The sequence below is a fragment of the Bidens hawaiensis genome, unplaced genomic scaffold (genome assembly GCF_021521415.1).
Source record: "Bidens hawaiensis isolate Kalapana, Puna unplaced genomic scaffold, B.hawaiensis_p1.1 tig00029788_1, whole genome shotgun sequence".
Taxonomy (NCBI): Eukaryota; Viridiplantae; Streptophyta; class Magnoliopsida; order Asterales; family Asteraceae; genus Bidens; species Bidens hawaiensis.
Window position 1 is genome coordinate 122,186 of NW_027494944.1, and position 16,603 is coordinate 138,788.

Sequence of the window (16,603 nt, forward strand, 5' to 3'; positions counted from 1 at the left end):
TTGTGTATTTTGTTTGTTAGTTTTAATTATAAAATAAATTATATATAAAATTACAAAAATACCCTCAAGTGCAATGCACATGACCAGATTTAACGAAAAAATTAAACCGGGTTAGTATCAAAGGACGTAACATGAAAGAGATTTGAAACATGAAATATGAACCCTGCCATTTCTTTTGCTAAAGGATTTCTATTAAAAAACGTTCAAACATAAAGGACGTATTTTGCTATTTTGTCGAGTGAAAATGTTTTGATATTTTTCTTTCCAAAACAACTCATTATTATATATAATAATTAAGAAGTTTGGCGACGTAAACGTTGTCTCACATTGTTTGTTGGCCTTTTTATTTGATTTTTCATTTTAAATTCATGTCGGTTTGCTACCGTAAAATACGGGATTTGAGTTAGCTCGCGATCGCAACCTAAGGTTCTTTTATCGCGAGTTTTTTTTGTCCATCAATTCTAGACGAATTCGCGTCAGGTCACGACCACAACGCGCATATATTTTTGGTTTTCGCCACGATCTTTTTTATGATTTTCATTTGTTGTATTTTGAGTGTTGACGAATTAACTTATTACTTTAAGTTCGGTGTCGTAACCTGATACCAACCGAACTCATGTGTTCACCACCAACCCATGATTCTCTGCGTACGATTTAGTGCTGACAACTTCGATTCCGACTAAATTCGCGTTAGTCCACAAACGCAACGTGTAGGTTTTTTATCACTTTTTTTTGGTCCCTCGATTCCAGACTCAACGAATTCGTATTAGTTCGCAACTACAACGCTCGTGTTTTTTTGTTTGCCACGTTTTTAATATATTTTAAATATATTAATTGTTGTATTTGGACGTGGACGTATTTATGGTTTGCTTTATTTTTGGCTTCGTAACTAGATACCAACCAAAGTGTTATCGGTTCGTAACCGCAACGCATGTTTTGTTTTGTTATGTTAAGTTTGTTGGCCTTTTTATATGATTTTTTATTTTAAATTCATGTCGGTTCGCTACCGTAAAATACGAGATTTTGCCAAATTTGCATCATCTCGCGATCGCAACCTAAGGTTCTTTTCCCGCGAGTTTTTTTTGTCCATCAATTCTGGACGAAGTCGCGTCAGGTCACGGCCACAACACGCATATATTTTTGGTTTTCGCCACGATCTTTTTTATGTAAATATTTTCATTTGTTGTATTTTGAGTATTGACGAATTAACTTATTGCTTTAATTTCGGTGTTGTAACCTGATACCAACCGAACTCGTGTGTTCACCATCACAACACATGGTTCTCTGCGTACGATTTAGTGCTGACAACTTCGATTGCGACTGAATTCGTGTTAGTCCGCAAACACAACGTGCAGGTTTTTTAATCACTTTTTTTTGTCCCTCGATTCCTGAATCAACGAATTCGTATTAGTTCGCAACTACAACGCTCGTGTTTTTTTGTTTGCCACATTTTTAATATATTTTAAATATGTTAATTGTTATATTTGGATGTGGACGTATTTATAGTCTGCTTTATTTTTGGCTTCGTAACTAGATACCAACCAAAGTGTTATCGGTTCGTAACCGCAACGCATGTTTTGTTTTGTGATGTTAATTTGTTGAATGTTTGCATTAACAAAGTTAAATTTTTTTATTTTTTTCCGGGTGGAGGGGGGGGTGGGGTTTATTACTGGTTTCGTAACCTGACACCGATCAAATTCACCGCGACTCGGAGACGCATTACACGATTTGATAAGTTGTACGGGTATGACTGTCAATACATCAACCCGGCGCAACGCGCTGGGAATCTTCCTAGTTTCAAACAAATCTCATTTTAGCATGAAAATGTTTTCACATTAACCAATAGTATATTTTCTTAATAACAATATGTTTCAACGCAAACTTACTGTTGATTTAGGTTTGACCTAAATCTAGTTTAATCGAACATGTTTTGACTTACACCCAAACGCATCAAGCCAATGCATTTAACATTACCAACGAAAAATCCCATGCCTCATCACTAGGTTGTGCGTTTGTGATTTCTGCAATTAATATTGCAACCATGTTTTCAAACGAACCTCTTTTGAGTTTTGTTCAAAATGTTAACATTGTTATAATCATTATATATATAAATTACACAACAATATTAAAAAGTACAACAATACACGAAACATTAATGTTGAGTTATGGTGTAAAAGACATTATGATTTTTTACGCAATTTCTCATAGGTCCGTAAGAACATGACTCATTTTTTGACGTGCTTTACACATTGCCTTTAATGGCTCGTCTTTGGGCATGGTAAGACCTTTCCTTTCCGACAACCCCACCATTTCTTCACCGACTCTTTCCCATTCAAAGCATTGAATCAATGATGCCAAAGCTAACCAAATTACTCGGTTCGCCATGCCGGCCCCAAGACACTTCCAAATGGTACGAACCGATACCCCTCATTAGCCCGATACCCCTCATTAGCCACTTTCTCAAACCTCTCTGGCTTGAAACTTAGCGGGTCGTCCCAAACACTTGGGTCCCTATGGATAGCCCATGCATTCACCAACACTAAGGTGCCACGAGCCACATCGAACCCTTCAATGATGCAGTCTTGTGAAGGCTCATGTGGCACCAACAATGGTACAGATGGGAATAGTATTAAGGTTTCGTTGACAATGCATTGGATGTATGGCAGACTTGGAATATCGGTCTCTTGCACTAAACGTTCATTTCCAACATATTCATCGATATGTGATCTAGCTTTCTCCAAAACGTTGGGATGATTTAGAAGAAGCGACATGGCCCACTCTATTTTCACCGATGATGTGTCAGTCCCTGCAAGTAGCAATGTCTATACACAAACGTTAGGCCACTAGTGTTTTAAAGAATCACATAAATAGTAATACGAGAGATAATATACAACGCCACCGACTATATAAACTTATGACTGTTAAATGAATGGATATAACAAATTCAGAGGTGATTATGAAATATTCATTTTGGTAATCTAAATTTGATTAATTGGATATCAAATTTATGCACAAAAGTCATTTTGGCAGTCTAAATTTGATTATTTCACTTTTTAAGTTGAATTGTTACTTTCGACAAACTTGAGACAGAACACTTTAGCAACATATTTACAATACATGTTACAAATTTGTCGCAAAATTCTATATATTCTTGTTTCTCAATCTTTTATTTTATTTTATTTTAAAAAATATTTGTCAAAATGTTATAACAAAGTAAAGTAAATTTTCTTTTGATGTTTAGTTACAAATACTGATTAAATCATCCGTGTAATATTCCAGTTCTGTTTCTTGCAAAGAAAGCATCGCGTCGATAAAGGTGTTCCGCCTTTTTTTTTCCTGTAGCCGCCCCAATACGTTTGCGCTTACACTTTTCTATCAAGTTCTGTGTAAAGCTATCAGATTTCTTATGTAAATCCAAAAGCCTCTTCTCGGAACCCTGAAAGTCAATCCATCGTAAGCATGGAATGGTGTTAGCAGGGTTTGATGCCCCGCTGACTTCAAATATCTTTCTAATTACATCCTTAAAGACCTTGGCCTCCGTAAAATCCTCAACCTCAGTCCCATAAACCCGTTTGTCAGCAATGATATTCATGATTATGTTAAAAGTAAACCCTTGGATTCTTGACCTCATCTCCACCGTTGAAAAACCTTGAAACGAATCCTTTAAAAGATCTTTGATTAACAAGCTAACTTCATCTTGTCGGACACCCATGTAGTGTTTTAGTCGGGTTTTTGAAAAAATTTCAAGCGTCATAATGCGACGTATGTCTCTCCATAATGGACCATAGGGTGCGGAACCAAGTGCGGTGCGGTTATAGTTAAGATACTTGCCACTTAAAAGGTTTGGTCTGTTGGCTAAAATGATGTCATTTCTAGTGAAGCATTCTTCAACCGCTGATGGTGAGGATATGACTAGGACTGGGCGTGAGCCGAACCGAAGAGCCATAACAGGACCATACTTGGACGCTAGGTGTTGTAAGACTCAATGAACAGGTCCATTGATTAGATGAAGATGACCAATTATTGGGAGAGATGGTGGACTTGGTGGAAGATTTCTACCCTTGTTGTGTGTGATAAATTTAAAGAGAACAGTCAAAGTGAATAAGGATAGAACATAAATAAAGAAAAGATAAGTTTCATCCATGTTTTGAGTGTGTGATCAAGTGTTCTTTCAATGTATATGATTCATATATATATATGGATTTCACAACTTTCCACACAGATTATTGCATGGTGGAAGTCACGGGTTTGATGCATGCAGAATCTATTCAGAAATGAGGTGTGTCATGGCCGGGCATCAATTCAGCTTTATTCACGGGCCTGTTTTGTCAATAACAAGAAGGTGGCACAGTATAGCCACTTGAGTTAACTGCGTAAATCAAAGACATCACATACTTGGCAAATGGCAGCTGTGGTTAATTTGGTGATGAGTATTTCGGAAGTCCGGCTTGATGCCATGTATATAATCATATATCTATCTGTCTATATAAATGCGTACAAAAAAAATGTTATGTCACTCTTTAGTTGCTTCACACCATTCTCAAGCCACAAGATTGTTTAATTTGTGATTTGAGTATTTTTATGCCTCTAAACTGAATTTGCGGGTATGGGTCTCATCAAACCCGGATAGTCCTTAAGTGGGTCATAGTATCTCATTTTGTAGGGCTAATATTCTATATAATTGTTAGGATTGTGTATATGTCGTTCTGTTTTGCTTTTAATCGGTGTATTACGTACTTAGAACATTTATTTTGTAAAAACATGAAGAAATTGGGACCCCATAAAAGGGTCACTTTACCCATTTCTCCAAAACACTTAATGCACAACTCTTGGAAATAAAAGATCATCTCTCCGCACTTCACCTTTTTCTCTCTTTTATTAATATAAACTAAGATTCGAGATCCGAGTGTTGTTGGTGATTTCTGTTAACCAACAACACGAATTGATCCGAGTAAAGTTGTGAGATCCATCTAGAGGACCTACAATTGGTATCAAAGCTTTCGGCTCGACTTTTTGTGGTTTTCGGATCAAATTTTTCCGATTTTAATCTTAGTTTTTGTTGGATTTGAGTTTGTTTTTCGTGTTATCAACTTCTTTTGGAGTACTTTACATCTTAGAAATACACGAAAATCATCAATCTATGTTTTTGGTGTTTTGAGTTTTTATGTCTGGGTTCAGATTCGGTTGAAAAACTCATATCTAGCCTGATTTAGTGGTTTTTAGACTAAAGTCTTTTTGACTTTATCGTGAGTTTAGGTGCTATCTTTCTAAAAAAATTAAATTTTTGACTCAAATTCAATCTAATTGAGTCTTAGGTTTAAAAAAATATTAGACTCAAATTAATCTAATCGAGTCTTAGGTTATATTAATATATATATATATATATTAGTATATATATATATATATATATATATCAAAATTAGACTAAAATTATTCTAATTAGAATTTTCTAAGTAAGAAAAATCTTTTTTTACAATCCTGGGCTTGAAGGAAATCTGGATATGGGGGAAAGCAGAAAGGAAATGCTAAAAGGAGAATTCGACATGTTTAAATATATTCAAGGAGAATCGGTTGTCTCTCTCATCAACAGATTTGAGTCGCTCGTCACTAAAATAAAAGTACATGTATTATCAATGATTTGTCTAAGATCAACATGAAGCTGTTGAATTCACTGCTGTACATATGGAATAGCAGTCTGATAACCATTAAGATGCTATTTGTTTTTTAAGACAAAAACTGTCTGCAATTTTATTTCATCTGATTTCATTTCTGCAACTGAAGATGTGGTCAGAAGGTCTGCAATCTGAAAATATAATACTGTTTGTTTTATAAACTGGATATCGTTTGCATAAGCTGAAAATTAGTTACCTATAAATTGGATATCGTTTGTATAAGCTGAACGGTGGTCGTGGACGGTGGGTTCGTGGTGATGGACGGTTGTGGTGGGGTTGGACGACGGTGGTGGTCGAGTGGTGGTGGTGGTGGTGGCGGATGGTGGTAACGGATGATGGTTGTGGCCGACGGTGGGTGGTGGACGGTGGGTGGCGGACGGGGTGGTGGTGGTGGCGGACGGTGGTGGTGGTGGGTGGTGGTGGTGGACGGTGGTTGTGGCGAACGATGAGGTGATGGTGGTGATGGATGGTGGTGGTGGTGGGTGGTGGACCGTGGTGGTGGCGGACAGTGGGTGGTGGTGGTGGCAGACATTGGTGGTGGTGGGTGGTGGACGGTGGTGGTGGTGAATGGTGGTGGTGGGTGGTGGCGACGGATGGTGGGTGGTGGTGGTGGACAACGGTGGTGGGTGGTGGACCGTGGTGGTGGTGGGTAGTGGATGGTGGTGGTGAATGGTGGTGACGGCGGACGGTGGGTGGTTGTGCTGGCTCACGGTGGGCGGTGGTAGTGTTGGACATTGGGTGTTGGTAGGATGTTAAGAAGTGTGAATAAGTTGAACAATAGCTTATTTTTTAAGACCATAAAAGCAGTTTTCAGATCTTTTTTCCTTAAAAAAAAACAAACAGTCTTCAGAAGCTTATGTCTGCGCGCCTGCAAACGTAAGCCCCTTGCATACCTTTTAAGCAAAAACAAACAGAACCTAAAAGAACAAAAAATCTGAATACCATCACTCTCACTGAGTTGATTTCTTCCATCAAGTCTTTTGAATTAATGGATGACACGTTGCGAATGAACAATCAGTCTAAAGTAAGTAAAGCCGGGACAAGTGTTGTAGGTGGAAGCAGTCAAGCAAGTCCTATCCCTCCCGAGGTACACACACACTTGTGCTCTCAAGCATGAATGGATAAAGTAGAGCGTTATAGAACTCATAATGTCTCATTGATCAATGAAAATTTAGGCATTAAAAGTCAGAATAATGAGTACAAAAAGGCTGAAAAATACTTACTACTAAAATTAAAACTCATCACGACGACATGGCAAACCTACATCTGAATTGTTTCAGTCTAATAAGCTAGTTGAATTTCATGAAAATCGAATAGTCGAGTTAAACGCTAAAATTGAAGAACAAGAATTAGACCTTGCCCAAAGAAAAATAACAGTGGATAACTTTGAAATGGCGTCTGATAAACTGAATGGGATCATTGATGCACAGATGGAGGTGAAACAAAAGATGGGATTAGGCTATGATTATACTGCAGTTCCTCCACTGTTCAATGACAACTACACTAGCCTACTCCATTTCAATTTCAATATTCCTCCTGAGGACGGAATGGTCTATGGAATTAGGCATGTACCAAAACCAAAAACATTCGTTCCTGAGGTTTCCAAAACTGTTGATCCAATCCTGATGCCAGTTAATTCTAGTAGTGATTCACCTGGTTCAGCAGGTTGTGTAAAAAAAGTGGATCGGTGGAAACAAACATGAGTTGTGATTGTGAAACCGTTTATGATGAAACTTTTGTTGAAAATATGTCAATGAAAGTAGGCCTGTTGAGGTGAAAATATCAAGTTGTTCATCATCAAGTTGTGAGCCTGATGATAATTCAAGTACAAGCAAAGTTTTAGAAAATGAAAAGACAAGTACTTTGTGTAAATATGCTCCACCAAGTAAACGATCATTTTCTCAGACAACCAAACAATTAAGAAATCTTCAGTCATACAACTTCTGTAATAATAACTACTATGGCCATTATCAACAAAATTTTGTTGATCCATATTACACCAATGTTTTTGATGATCCGGGTCACTAATCAAATGTTATAATCATGTTCCTTTCGAAGGATCACCTTTCCCACCGCACCAACCACATTATAGTTCTGATGAGTTTTATGACGCTTCTAGGAAAAAAATGTTGTTTTGTGTGTGGTCACTCTTCTCACCTTGCAAGACATTGCAAGCACTGGTTCAAGCAACAAATCGACATTTAAAGGCGACTTAGTCAGTCCTTAAAAGGAGCTTTTAGTAGCCCAGATTCAAGAATAGATCAAGCTGATAATGAACCTAGTGAAATGGATGTGAGATCCCAAGTAAATAGAGTAAAACACAAAAAGAAACCTTTTTGAAAAACCAAGAAGAATAAAATCAAAAAGTATCTTTAGCTTGTAAGGTCTGAGTATTCATCAAAAACAGTTTTAAAATCAAGAAAAGAAAAGTCCAAAATTATCAAAACCAAGGAACAAGTTTTTACTTGGATTTCTAAGGACTATTCTTCATCAAGTGAGGCTGCACTAAGAAATAAAATGTTTTCAGAAAATAAAATCAAGTTTGGTCAGTTTACGGTCGACCTTCCTGAGACAGAAATGTCCCGGGAGCCCATGTCTATTTAAACTCTTAGTGAATGTAGGGCCAATCAAGTAGGACTATCAATAGTATTTGATACTTAGATAGTGGTTGCACCCGGAATATGATGGGAGACGAACCCTTGCTATTTGATGCTAAACCATTCGATGATGGGTTCGAGTCTTTCATAAGTGACATGGGAGGAAAAACTTCAAGGAAGGGAAGTGTTTCATACGATACTTTGTGCTTCAACAACAACAGCCTTGTTCAAATTGCTCAACCATAACTTATCGAGCGTATCTCAAACTAGCCTCGTCCAACTACTTCTCTCAAGTGATGGATCCAGCGTCAGCTATTGGGTCTCGGTTTGAATCTCTTCAACTTTGTTATACAATGTGATCATGCATGCTTAAGATAGTCTATCTGACAACAACTTTGCTGACCTTTTCACTAAAGCCATCGATGATGCCCGATTTGAATTTCTGGTCGAATCGTTCGGCATGATCAATTTGATTAAAACAACTATCTATCTTTTTGTATGTAAAATTGTAAAAAATTTTCAATTTGTCACAATTTTAGAGTGAAAAAATGAGTTAAGTATAACTCACTAAAAAGATTTTCAGTTCGTTTTAAGAAAAACAAAATTGAGTCACTTGACTTATCAAAAAGATTTCATTTTCCTTTAAGAAAATCAAAAAGTTGTTTCAAAAGATATTTTCCTATTTAAAGGGAGCTCCTGTTTAGAGGGAGTCGGATAATTTAAAATATTATAAAATTTGAGAAATTGATCCGACCCTTGGAAAATGATAATAAATTATCTTTTAACGATCCTAGCACATGAAAATAGTATATCAAAAGCCAACAAGCTCAATGTTTGATGTGTAGATAGGCTTAACAAATAAGTACGTGTTAGAGTGATACAAACTTAAACTCTCGCCTATGCTAGTGGTTACACATTCATGAAGCGATTTCCGACTTAAATAAAAGTCATGCCAATGAAGGCAGAAATGTAAATAACATATCATACCCAAGCTTCTCTTTACCTGATCACAGTTGTCTTATGCTATCGTGTGTCTATTTTATTTTGTGTTAAGAAAATTATTAGAAAAAAGACAAGAAAATAGTTAGAAAAGAAAAGAAAAAGAAATATGAAATGATGTCTATCTTAGAATTTTTAACTTCTAATTTATTTCTTTTTTTATTTTGATTCAAGCTTTGGGCTTTCTATTTTTGTAGTCATACAAGATCTGATTGTTAAGGTTCTGAATCTTCTACTTTGTTTTATTTTCTTTCTTTTGTTCAAGCCTTAGACTTTCTTTGTTTGTAGTCATACAAGACCTGATTGTTAAGGCCCTGAACTTTTTCTTTATTTTTATCTTTGTAGAAAGAGTCAATTGTCCAAAGTAAAGTGTTAATAAGCGTACGTGATCAGATAAGAAAGGTTAAGTCAAGTTGTGGTGACATACGAAAGCAAACTAATCCTGATGTATGGAGTCTGTAATTTGTCAGATTAAATGGAGACCACACAAGTATTGTACATAATTCATAACTTAACATATCACATTGGCATCTAAATACTTGTTAAGTTTAAGTTGACAAAATATATCTACAGTTAACTTTGGGTTCTTGGCATAATAATATTGAAATAGAAGTGTGATTTAGGACGTTATCGATCAATGTGATTCCATGTTGTGATCTTTCTCGCAAAAACATTAAAATTGTTAGAAAATTTTGTAAATATTATTGATAAATAATATTAATTTCATCTATACTCCTATCTTATTTTTGTTTCATTTTATGTTTCAAATTCAAAATATTATGTATATGTTTTCGTAATTTTAAGAAAATATGAAAATGCCAAAAAGATTTTAAGTTTTTATTGTGTTCGTGCATGCTTTATTGAACATTGTTTTATTCAAAATCATGTGTTTTGTTGTCAAGGTCGTTCATGCAAAGTTCGTTGAAAAATTGGGACTTAAACAAATCACTTACAAGTTGAATGACTGAAATTGGTATTTCATGAAAAGTCAAAATAAAATAAAATTTCAGAGTTATTCTACAGACACTTCAAACCAAGGGCGTGCTTTGAAAAAGAAAATTCTTGTTTGACCCTCGAGAGAGTATATGAAGGAATCTTATTTGCTCAAAGTTTTGTGCAGTTGTACATGGACAGGTAGATCAAGATCAAGTCTGCTGGGCTATAGAGACTGAAGTTGCAGATGCTTAATCGCTTAAAAGAAGACAAGGACGTGAAAGGTTGTGGTTGAACCTAAAAGTGAACTGATTGTATTTGAAGACAAGGAAAGAAACCAGTCGGCTCAAGAAAGTTAACAAAAGAAATTAGATGTCGAGCCTCCCGCGTTTGATGTTTCTAAAATTTGATGGTGCTGATCCGTCCCAGAATATAAGATTGAAATTCAAGTCTATAAGACCGAAAAATAAAGAATTGTCCAATATCCAATCTAGTTCAAGACCCTAGATCAAGACAAGTACTAAGTTTCAAGAAATAAAGACGGAGCAAAGAACTTGACGAAGGTTCCTCGACATACTTAATCCTAGAGGGAGATTGTAGGGCTAATATTCTATATTACTATTAGAACTGTGTATGTCTTTCAGTTTGCTTTTAGTCGGTTTATTATGTACTCCGTACATTTATTTTGTACGTAAAATGTAAACCTTGGAGAAATAGGACCCTATAAAAGGGTCACTTTACCCATTTCTCCACACAAGACAATAAGACATAACTCTTGAAAATAAAGTATCTCTCTACCAACCTTCTCTCTTTCTCTCTTTTATATTTACAAACTAATATTCGAGTATTTGTTGGTGATTTCCGCTAACTAACAGCACAGATTGATCCGAGTTAAGTTGTGAGATCCATCTAGAGGACCTACACATTTATTTGTAAAATTCTTTCATAATCAAACAATAATATTCTCTGGTCATGGGTCTCACCAAACCCAGATAGCCCTTAAGCGGGTTATAACTTCACCTTTCCCAACGGGAGAGGATGGAAAAATTTAACTGATAGGGCGAGAAGGCATTGGTGAGGCAACCGATTATTTATTTGTGAAATAACCCTTTAATCATCAAACAATATTATGGGTCTTACCAAACCCGAATAACCCCTTAAATGAGTTTTAACATTTTATTTATTTGTGAAACTCTCTTATCATCAAACCCTAATTTAACTTCTCTCCTCTACATATTTATCTGTCACCAGCCTGTCCTTTTCATCACCGGTTAGCTTCCGATTACTACCCATCATCGTCAACCTCTCCTCTTATGCATCAACCACCACCGTCACCTAGATCAACCGTCTATTTTTCACACGACAAATATTTATGTTCATATATGTTCATTTTAAAAAAATCAACATGTTCGTTTTTGTTGATGTTCTTTAAAAATCTTAAAGACTAGCATATCTCTATTGAAAGAGGCCAAACGATAAAAAAATACAATAGCCGTATTAAATCAAAACAAAAGAACATTAAGAAAAAAAACAAATCATTACAAAATATAAATTAGCAGAAGTATTAAAGTAAAAATTTAAATAAAACCCCGTTAGACCTTGTCACAGGGGAGTCAAACTAGTACTTTATAATTATAGAGAAAGTATAGAATGAAAACCTATTTGAGTTGTGAAAACCCTATGTAACATCGTTTTTTTTTTTGCACACGTAATATATGTTGTAACATTTAATATAAAACATCGAAACATAAAAAAAATTGTTTTGCTATTTTTTAACATTTTTTTTAATTTTTTTATATGTTTTCAGGAGAGAGAAAAAGTTATATTTATGTTTACATTTTTTATTAACTTTAATTGTGGACCACATGATTCAAACTTTAATTAAAAACATGTGGTTGAGAATGGGTTTCTAGAGTTTTCACAACTTAAGTGAGTTTTTATTTTAACCTAACCCCTATAATTATATATGTATGTTAAAAATATTTATTTATATAGTAACCAAAGCATTCCAATTTTATGAGTAATTTCACATTAATTTAATTATATTTGTTATATTTATCACTGAAGAGACAAACATATACACCACACGAAGTTTTGTTATTGCTAGAGCTTTTTACAAAACGCATTATCAACATAAATTACTTTCTAAACGTGGAAATATTGTTGGATATCAAGAACATAAATTACAGATCAATTCATCATCTTTCAACTTCATTTGCAGAGCACATACATAGCAGTATATTAAGAATACAAAATACATAGTTGTATATAGTTATATATATTTATAAAATCATAAATAACTAGAAGGATAATATTTGATATTTTTAAGAGATCATAAGTTCTCATAGTGCCTTAAATAGATGGCTCATTCTTTGTCTTGCCTTACACATTGCCTCAAGTGGTTCTGCTTTGGGCATGGTTAAACCTTTCCCTTCCGACAAACCCACCAAATCTTTACCAACCCTTTCCCATTCAAAGCATTGGATCAAAGATGCCAAAGCTAACCCCATAACCCGGTTTGCTAGACCTGATCCGGGACATTGTCGACGACCCATTCCAAACGGTATAAAGCTAAACCCTTCATTTTCTAGTTTCTCAAACCTTTCTGGCTTGAAACTTAACGGGTCGTCCCAAACCATTGGGTCCCTATGGATGGCCCATGCATTCACTAGCACCATTGTGCCACGAGCCACATCAAACCCTCCAATGGTGCAGTCTTGTGATGGCTCGTGTGGCACTAACAATGGCCCTGCTGGGAATAATCTTAGCGTTTCATTGACGATGCATTGGATGTATGGTAGATTGGTAAGATCGGTTTCTTGCACCAAACGTTCATGTCCAACATAACTATCAAGTTCTGTTTTAGCTCTCTCTAATGCATCAAGATGATTCAGTAGAAGCGCCATAGCCCACTCTATTGTCAGTGATGACGTGTCGGTTCCTGCTTGTAACAATGTCTACGCAGCCATAAAGTTACTTAGAAACAAATGCATGGTTTATAGGGACTATACAAAAATTATACAAAAATTATGCAAAAATCTTAGACATACTCTATCAGCCTCAATGTGATATACTCTTTCCGTAACATTAAAAGTGTCCATTTCCATTTTTATTTGTCTCATTACAAGTGTTCAATTTCAAAATTTATTAACCAATTTTCAAATTTACCCTTAAATATACACAACTAACATTAATAAACAACATTGATGGACCAAATTTTCAAAGGCATTATTGTCATTTGGTAAGAAAAAAAATAATCATTCAATCTATCTTAAACTTTGTGTTTTTCAAACCATGACACTTAAAAGAGAGACGAGGAGTATATATTCTTTTATTTGAAGTAAATAGGTTTTTTAAATTTTAATTTATGATTTCCTAATTAACAAGTTATGCAAACTTAGGACATCTTTGTCATACTGAAAATGTTAAAAGTAAGGTCGTATTTCATGCACTTGACTTCTAGCATACAAGTTAAAAATGAGAAATCATGAAACCTTAAAACTCAATATTTAATTCAAAATAGACATTTGATAACTTTTGCCCACAAAACAATTGATAACACGTAAGCATAACCCAATTGAAAGACGCCTCACGGATGTGGATGTGGATGTGAATGTAGACGTGGACGTACTTATATAACGTAAATTACTGGTTTAGGCCATAAAAAAAGACATTTGTGTGATTTTGGTGTTAAATAGGGGTGCAAACGACCAGCTTAGCTCGAGCTCGAATTATTTAATTTATGTAGCGCTCGAGCTATGTTTGTTTTATATATATTTATTAATTAATTTTATATATATGCAAGTATTTCTGTCAATTTTAAAAGTATAGTCAATTATTTAAAGTCAATTTCACACACTACTTGTAGCATATAAGTTATAAGAGTGAGGGGTAGGGTGGGGGTGTGTGGACCAAATATCATTTGATAATGTAAATCTTTATTATAAACTATTTTATAATTTTTTTTTATTCATCGAGCTTTTAACCTAGTGTATACATATATTGCAAAAGGTAGGTTGCCGGCCTTAGCATTTGCGTAGGTTTGGGTTTCACAATTGACATGCATGTCTTTTGGCTTTAATTAACAATTTATATTTGGGTGGTTTTGTTTTAAAATTAAAATCAAGATAAAGCCGGGCAATCAATCAAGCAAAGACACATATATCAACCGGAAATCTAAAATGAAATGGCACGGTCATCTTGTTTAACCAATAAGTTTTGAACACTAATGATTATTTACATAAACACTTAGCAAAAATTGACTTTAATTCATTTTCATTTGCTAAAAGCCCAAGTTTTATATTATGTTGTTGATGGTACTTTTTAAGGCTTGGAATAAAAGGAGGATATTGCGGGCATACATACCAGTATATTGCCTTTGATTATATCATCAGTGTAGTATTCTGGTTCAGATTCTTGTAAAGAAAGCATAGCGTCAATAAATGTCGCATCTTTTCCTTTCATTGACGAAGAACCACACCGTTTAGTCCTAATTTCATCTATTAGATTTTGCGAAAATCCATCGCTTTTCTTTTGTAGTTTCAACAGCCTCTTCTCGTAACCTTGAAAATCGATCCATCTTAGAAATGGAATGAAATCTCCGGGATTTGATGCACCACTAACTTCAAAAGCTTCCCTTATTATATCCCTAAACAGACTAACCTCCTCAAAATCCTCCATTTCATTCCCATAGAACCGTTTATCAGCAATCATTTTCATGACTATGTTAAATGATAACCCTTGAATTCTAGACCTCATTTCAACTTTTGTAAAATCTTGAGAAGAGTCTAGATAAAGATTCTTGATTAATGATCTAACTTCATCTTCTCGGACACTAGAATAAGATTTGAGTCGAGCCGCTGAAAAAAGTTCAAGTGTCATGATGCGGCGAAGATCTCTCCATAGTTGACCGTATGGCGCGGCACCAACTGTGGAATGGTCATAGTCAAGATACTTGCCGCTTAGAAGAAGCGGCCTATTAGCTAAAATAATGTCGTTTTTAGTGAAGCATTCTTCGGCTGCTGATGGTGAGGTTATCACAAGCACCGGGCGTGAGCCAAACCTTAGAGCCATAACAGGACCGTACTTGGAAGAAAGGGTTTGTAACGCTCTATGAGCATGTCCATTGATTAGATGAAGATGACCAATAATGGGGATAGAAGGTGGACTTGGTGGGAGATTTCTCCTTTTTTGGTGTGTTAGCAAATGGACAAGATAGATGAGAGGAACTAAACACAAAAAATAAATGAAGAAAATATGAGCTTGATCCATGATCTTGGTGTGTCGAGATGATGCTCTTTAAATGTATATGGTAACATACATACGAGGTATGTATATATAGTTCAAAATTTTAATATATAAAAAGTGAGTTAATATTGTTTAAATGTGAAATTGTTTGCAGATCACGGCATGCAAGTGGGGCTACAGTTCACTTCAATCACGATGTTGAATATTCAACTTCGGAATAATTAGGCTTCGCACCGAATGGATTCAAATACAAGAGGTGTGATGTCATTGATTACGCTACTCAATTATTTTTCTCTACTGATTTCAAAACGGGTTGTTGGTATGCTAATAGGGTACGAAGGATTATAGGGGTGTTCAAAGTTGGATATCCGAAAATCTAAAAAAAAATAATAATACTAATTTCTTAAACATTACAATCTGCAACAGATCTGAATAGTGTGTCAAGAGTCTTAACAACTAAAAGTAAATCTTTGAACAAATATAACCATAATCAAAATAGTGAAATCCCTTATCAAGTCAGAAGGAACGGAGATGGACGAAGTTGATGAGACGTGATACTGTGAGAGACGACGGTAGAGGGCTGTGGTATGCAGTCCGAATTTGAGGCTAAACGCGGCCACCGGCCACCGTTAGACGGCGGTGGAAGGCCGAAAGTGGTCGACGATCATGGAGAGTTGGAGGGAGAGCATAGGCGTGGAATGTGTTTAAGTAATTAGGATTTTATTTCTTTTATGTTGGTATACATATATATTAAAAAATATTAAATTTAATAGTTCGGATATCTTAACTATCCGAAAAATCCTAAAATTACTATCCGAATCCGAATTTTCAGGTATCTGGGATTCGGATAGTTCGGATTCAAATTTTCGGATAATTCGAATATGGATTCGGATTTATTTGAACACCCATACGTAAGGAAGGGTTCATTGAGAACCTTAGTTTTCTTGAAAACCAACTAAACTAATCTACACCATTGATTTGTTATATCAATGATCAATATAGACAATAGCATTTAAGTAAATAACTTGAACTTAAAGGTGATTAGTTTAGTAGGATAAGGGTAGTACTGGTAGAAAAAAATATAATTTTAATAAAACACTATTAAATCCCTAAATTTACTCCTCTCTCTCTCCTAAGTCCTAACTAAAGACAAAA

At 35.2% G+C, this 16,603-nt stretch overlaps 1 protein-coding gene and 1 pseudogene across 1 annotated transcript; both read right to left on the reverse strand.

Annotated features, from left to right (window-relative positions):
• Nucleotides 1–2,192: 2,192 nt before the first annotated feature.
• LOC143579450 (cytochrome P450 81Q32-like) lies at nucleotides 2,193–4,144 on the reverse strand (annotated as a pseudogene).
• Nucleotides 4,145–12,482: 8,338 nt separating this feature from the next.
• Nucleotides 12,483–15,504, reverse strand: LOC143579447 (cytochrome P450 81Q32-like). Its single transcript, XM_077062757.1, has 2 exons — nucleotides 14,567–15,504; nucleotides 12,483–13,158 (listed from the first exon to the last, which is right to left on the reverse strand). Exons 1-2 carry the CDS (start codon nucleotides 15,470–15,472, stop codon nucleotides 12,544–12,546), a joined length of 1,521 nt encoding a protein of 506 aa, XP_076918872.1. The 5' UTR covers nucleotides 15,473–15,504; the 3' UTR covers nucleotides 12,483–12,543.
• Between the last annotated feature and the right edge of the window lie 1,099 nt (nucleotides 15,505–16,603).

Bases quoted from the DNA above. Each gene is read 5' to 3' on its own strand.
- LOC143579447 (XM_077062757.1), bottom strand. From the start codon at position 15,472: ATGGATCAAGCTCATATTTTCTTCATTTATTTTTTGTGTTTAGTTCCT. The intron at 13,159-14,566 runs GTATGTATGCCC...ATGGCTGCGTAG, and splicing joins TAATCAAAGGCAATATACTG to ACATTGTTACAAGCAGGAAC.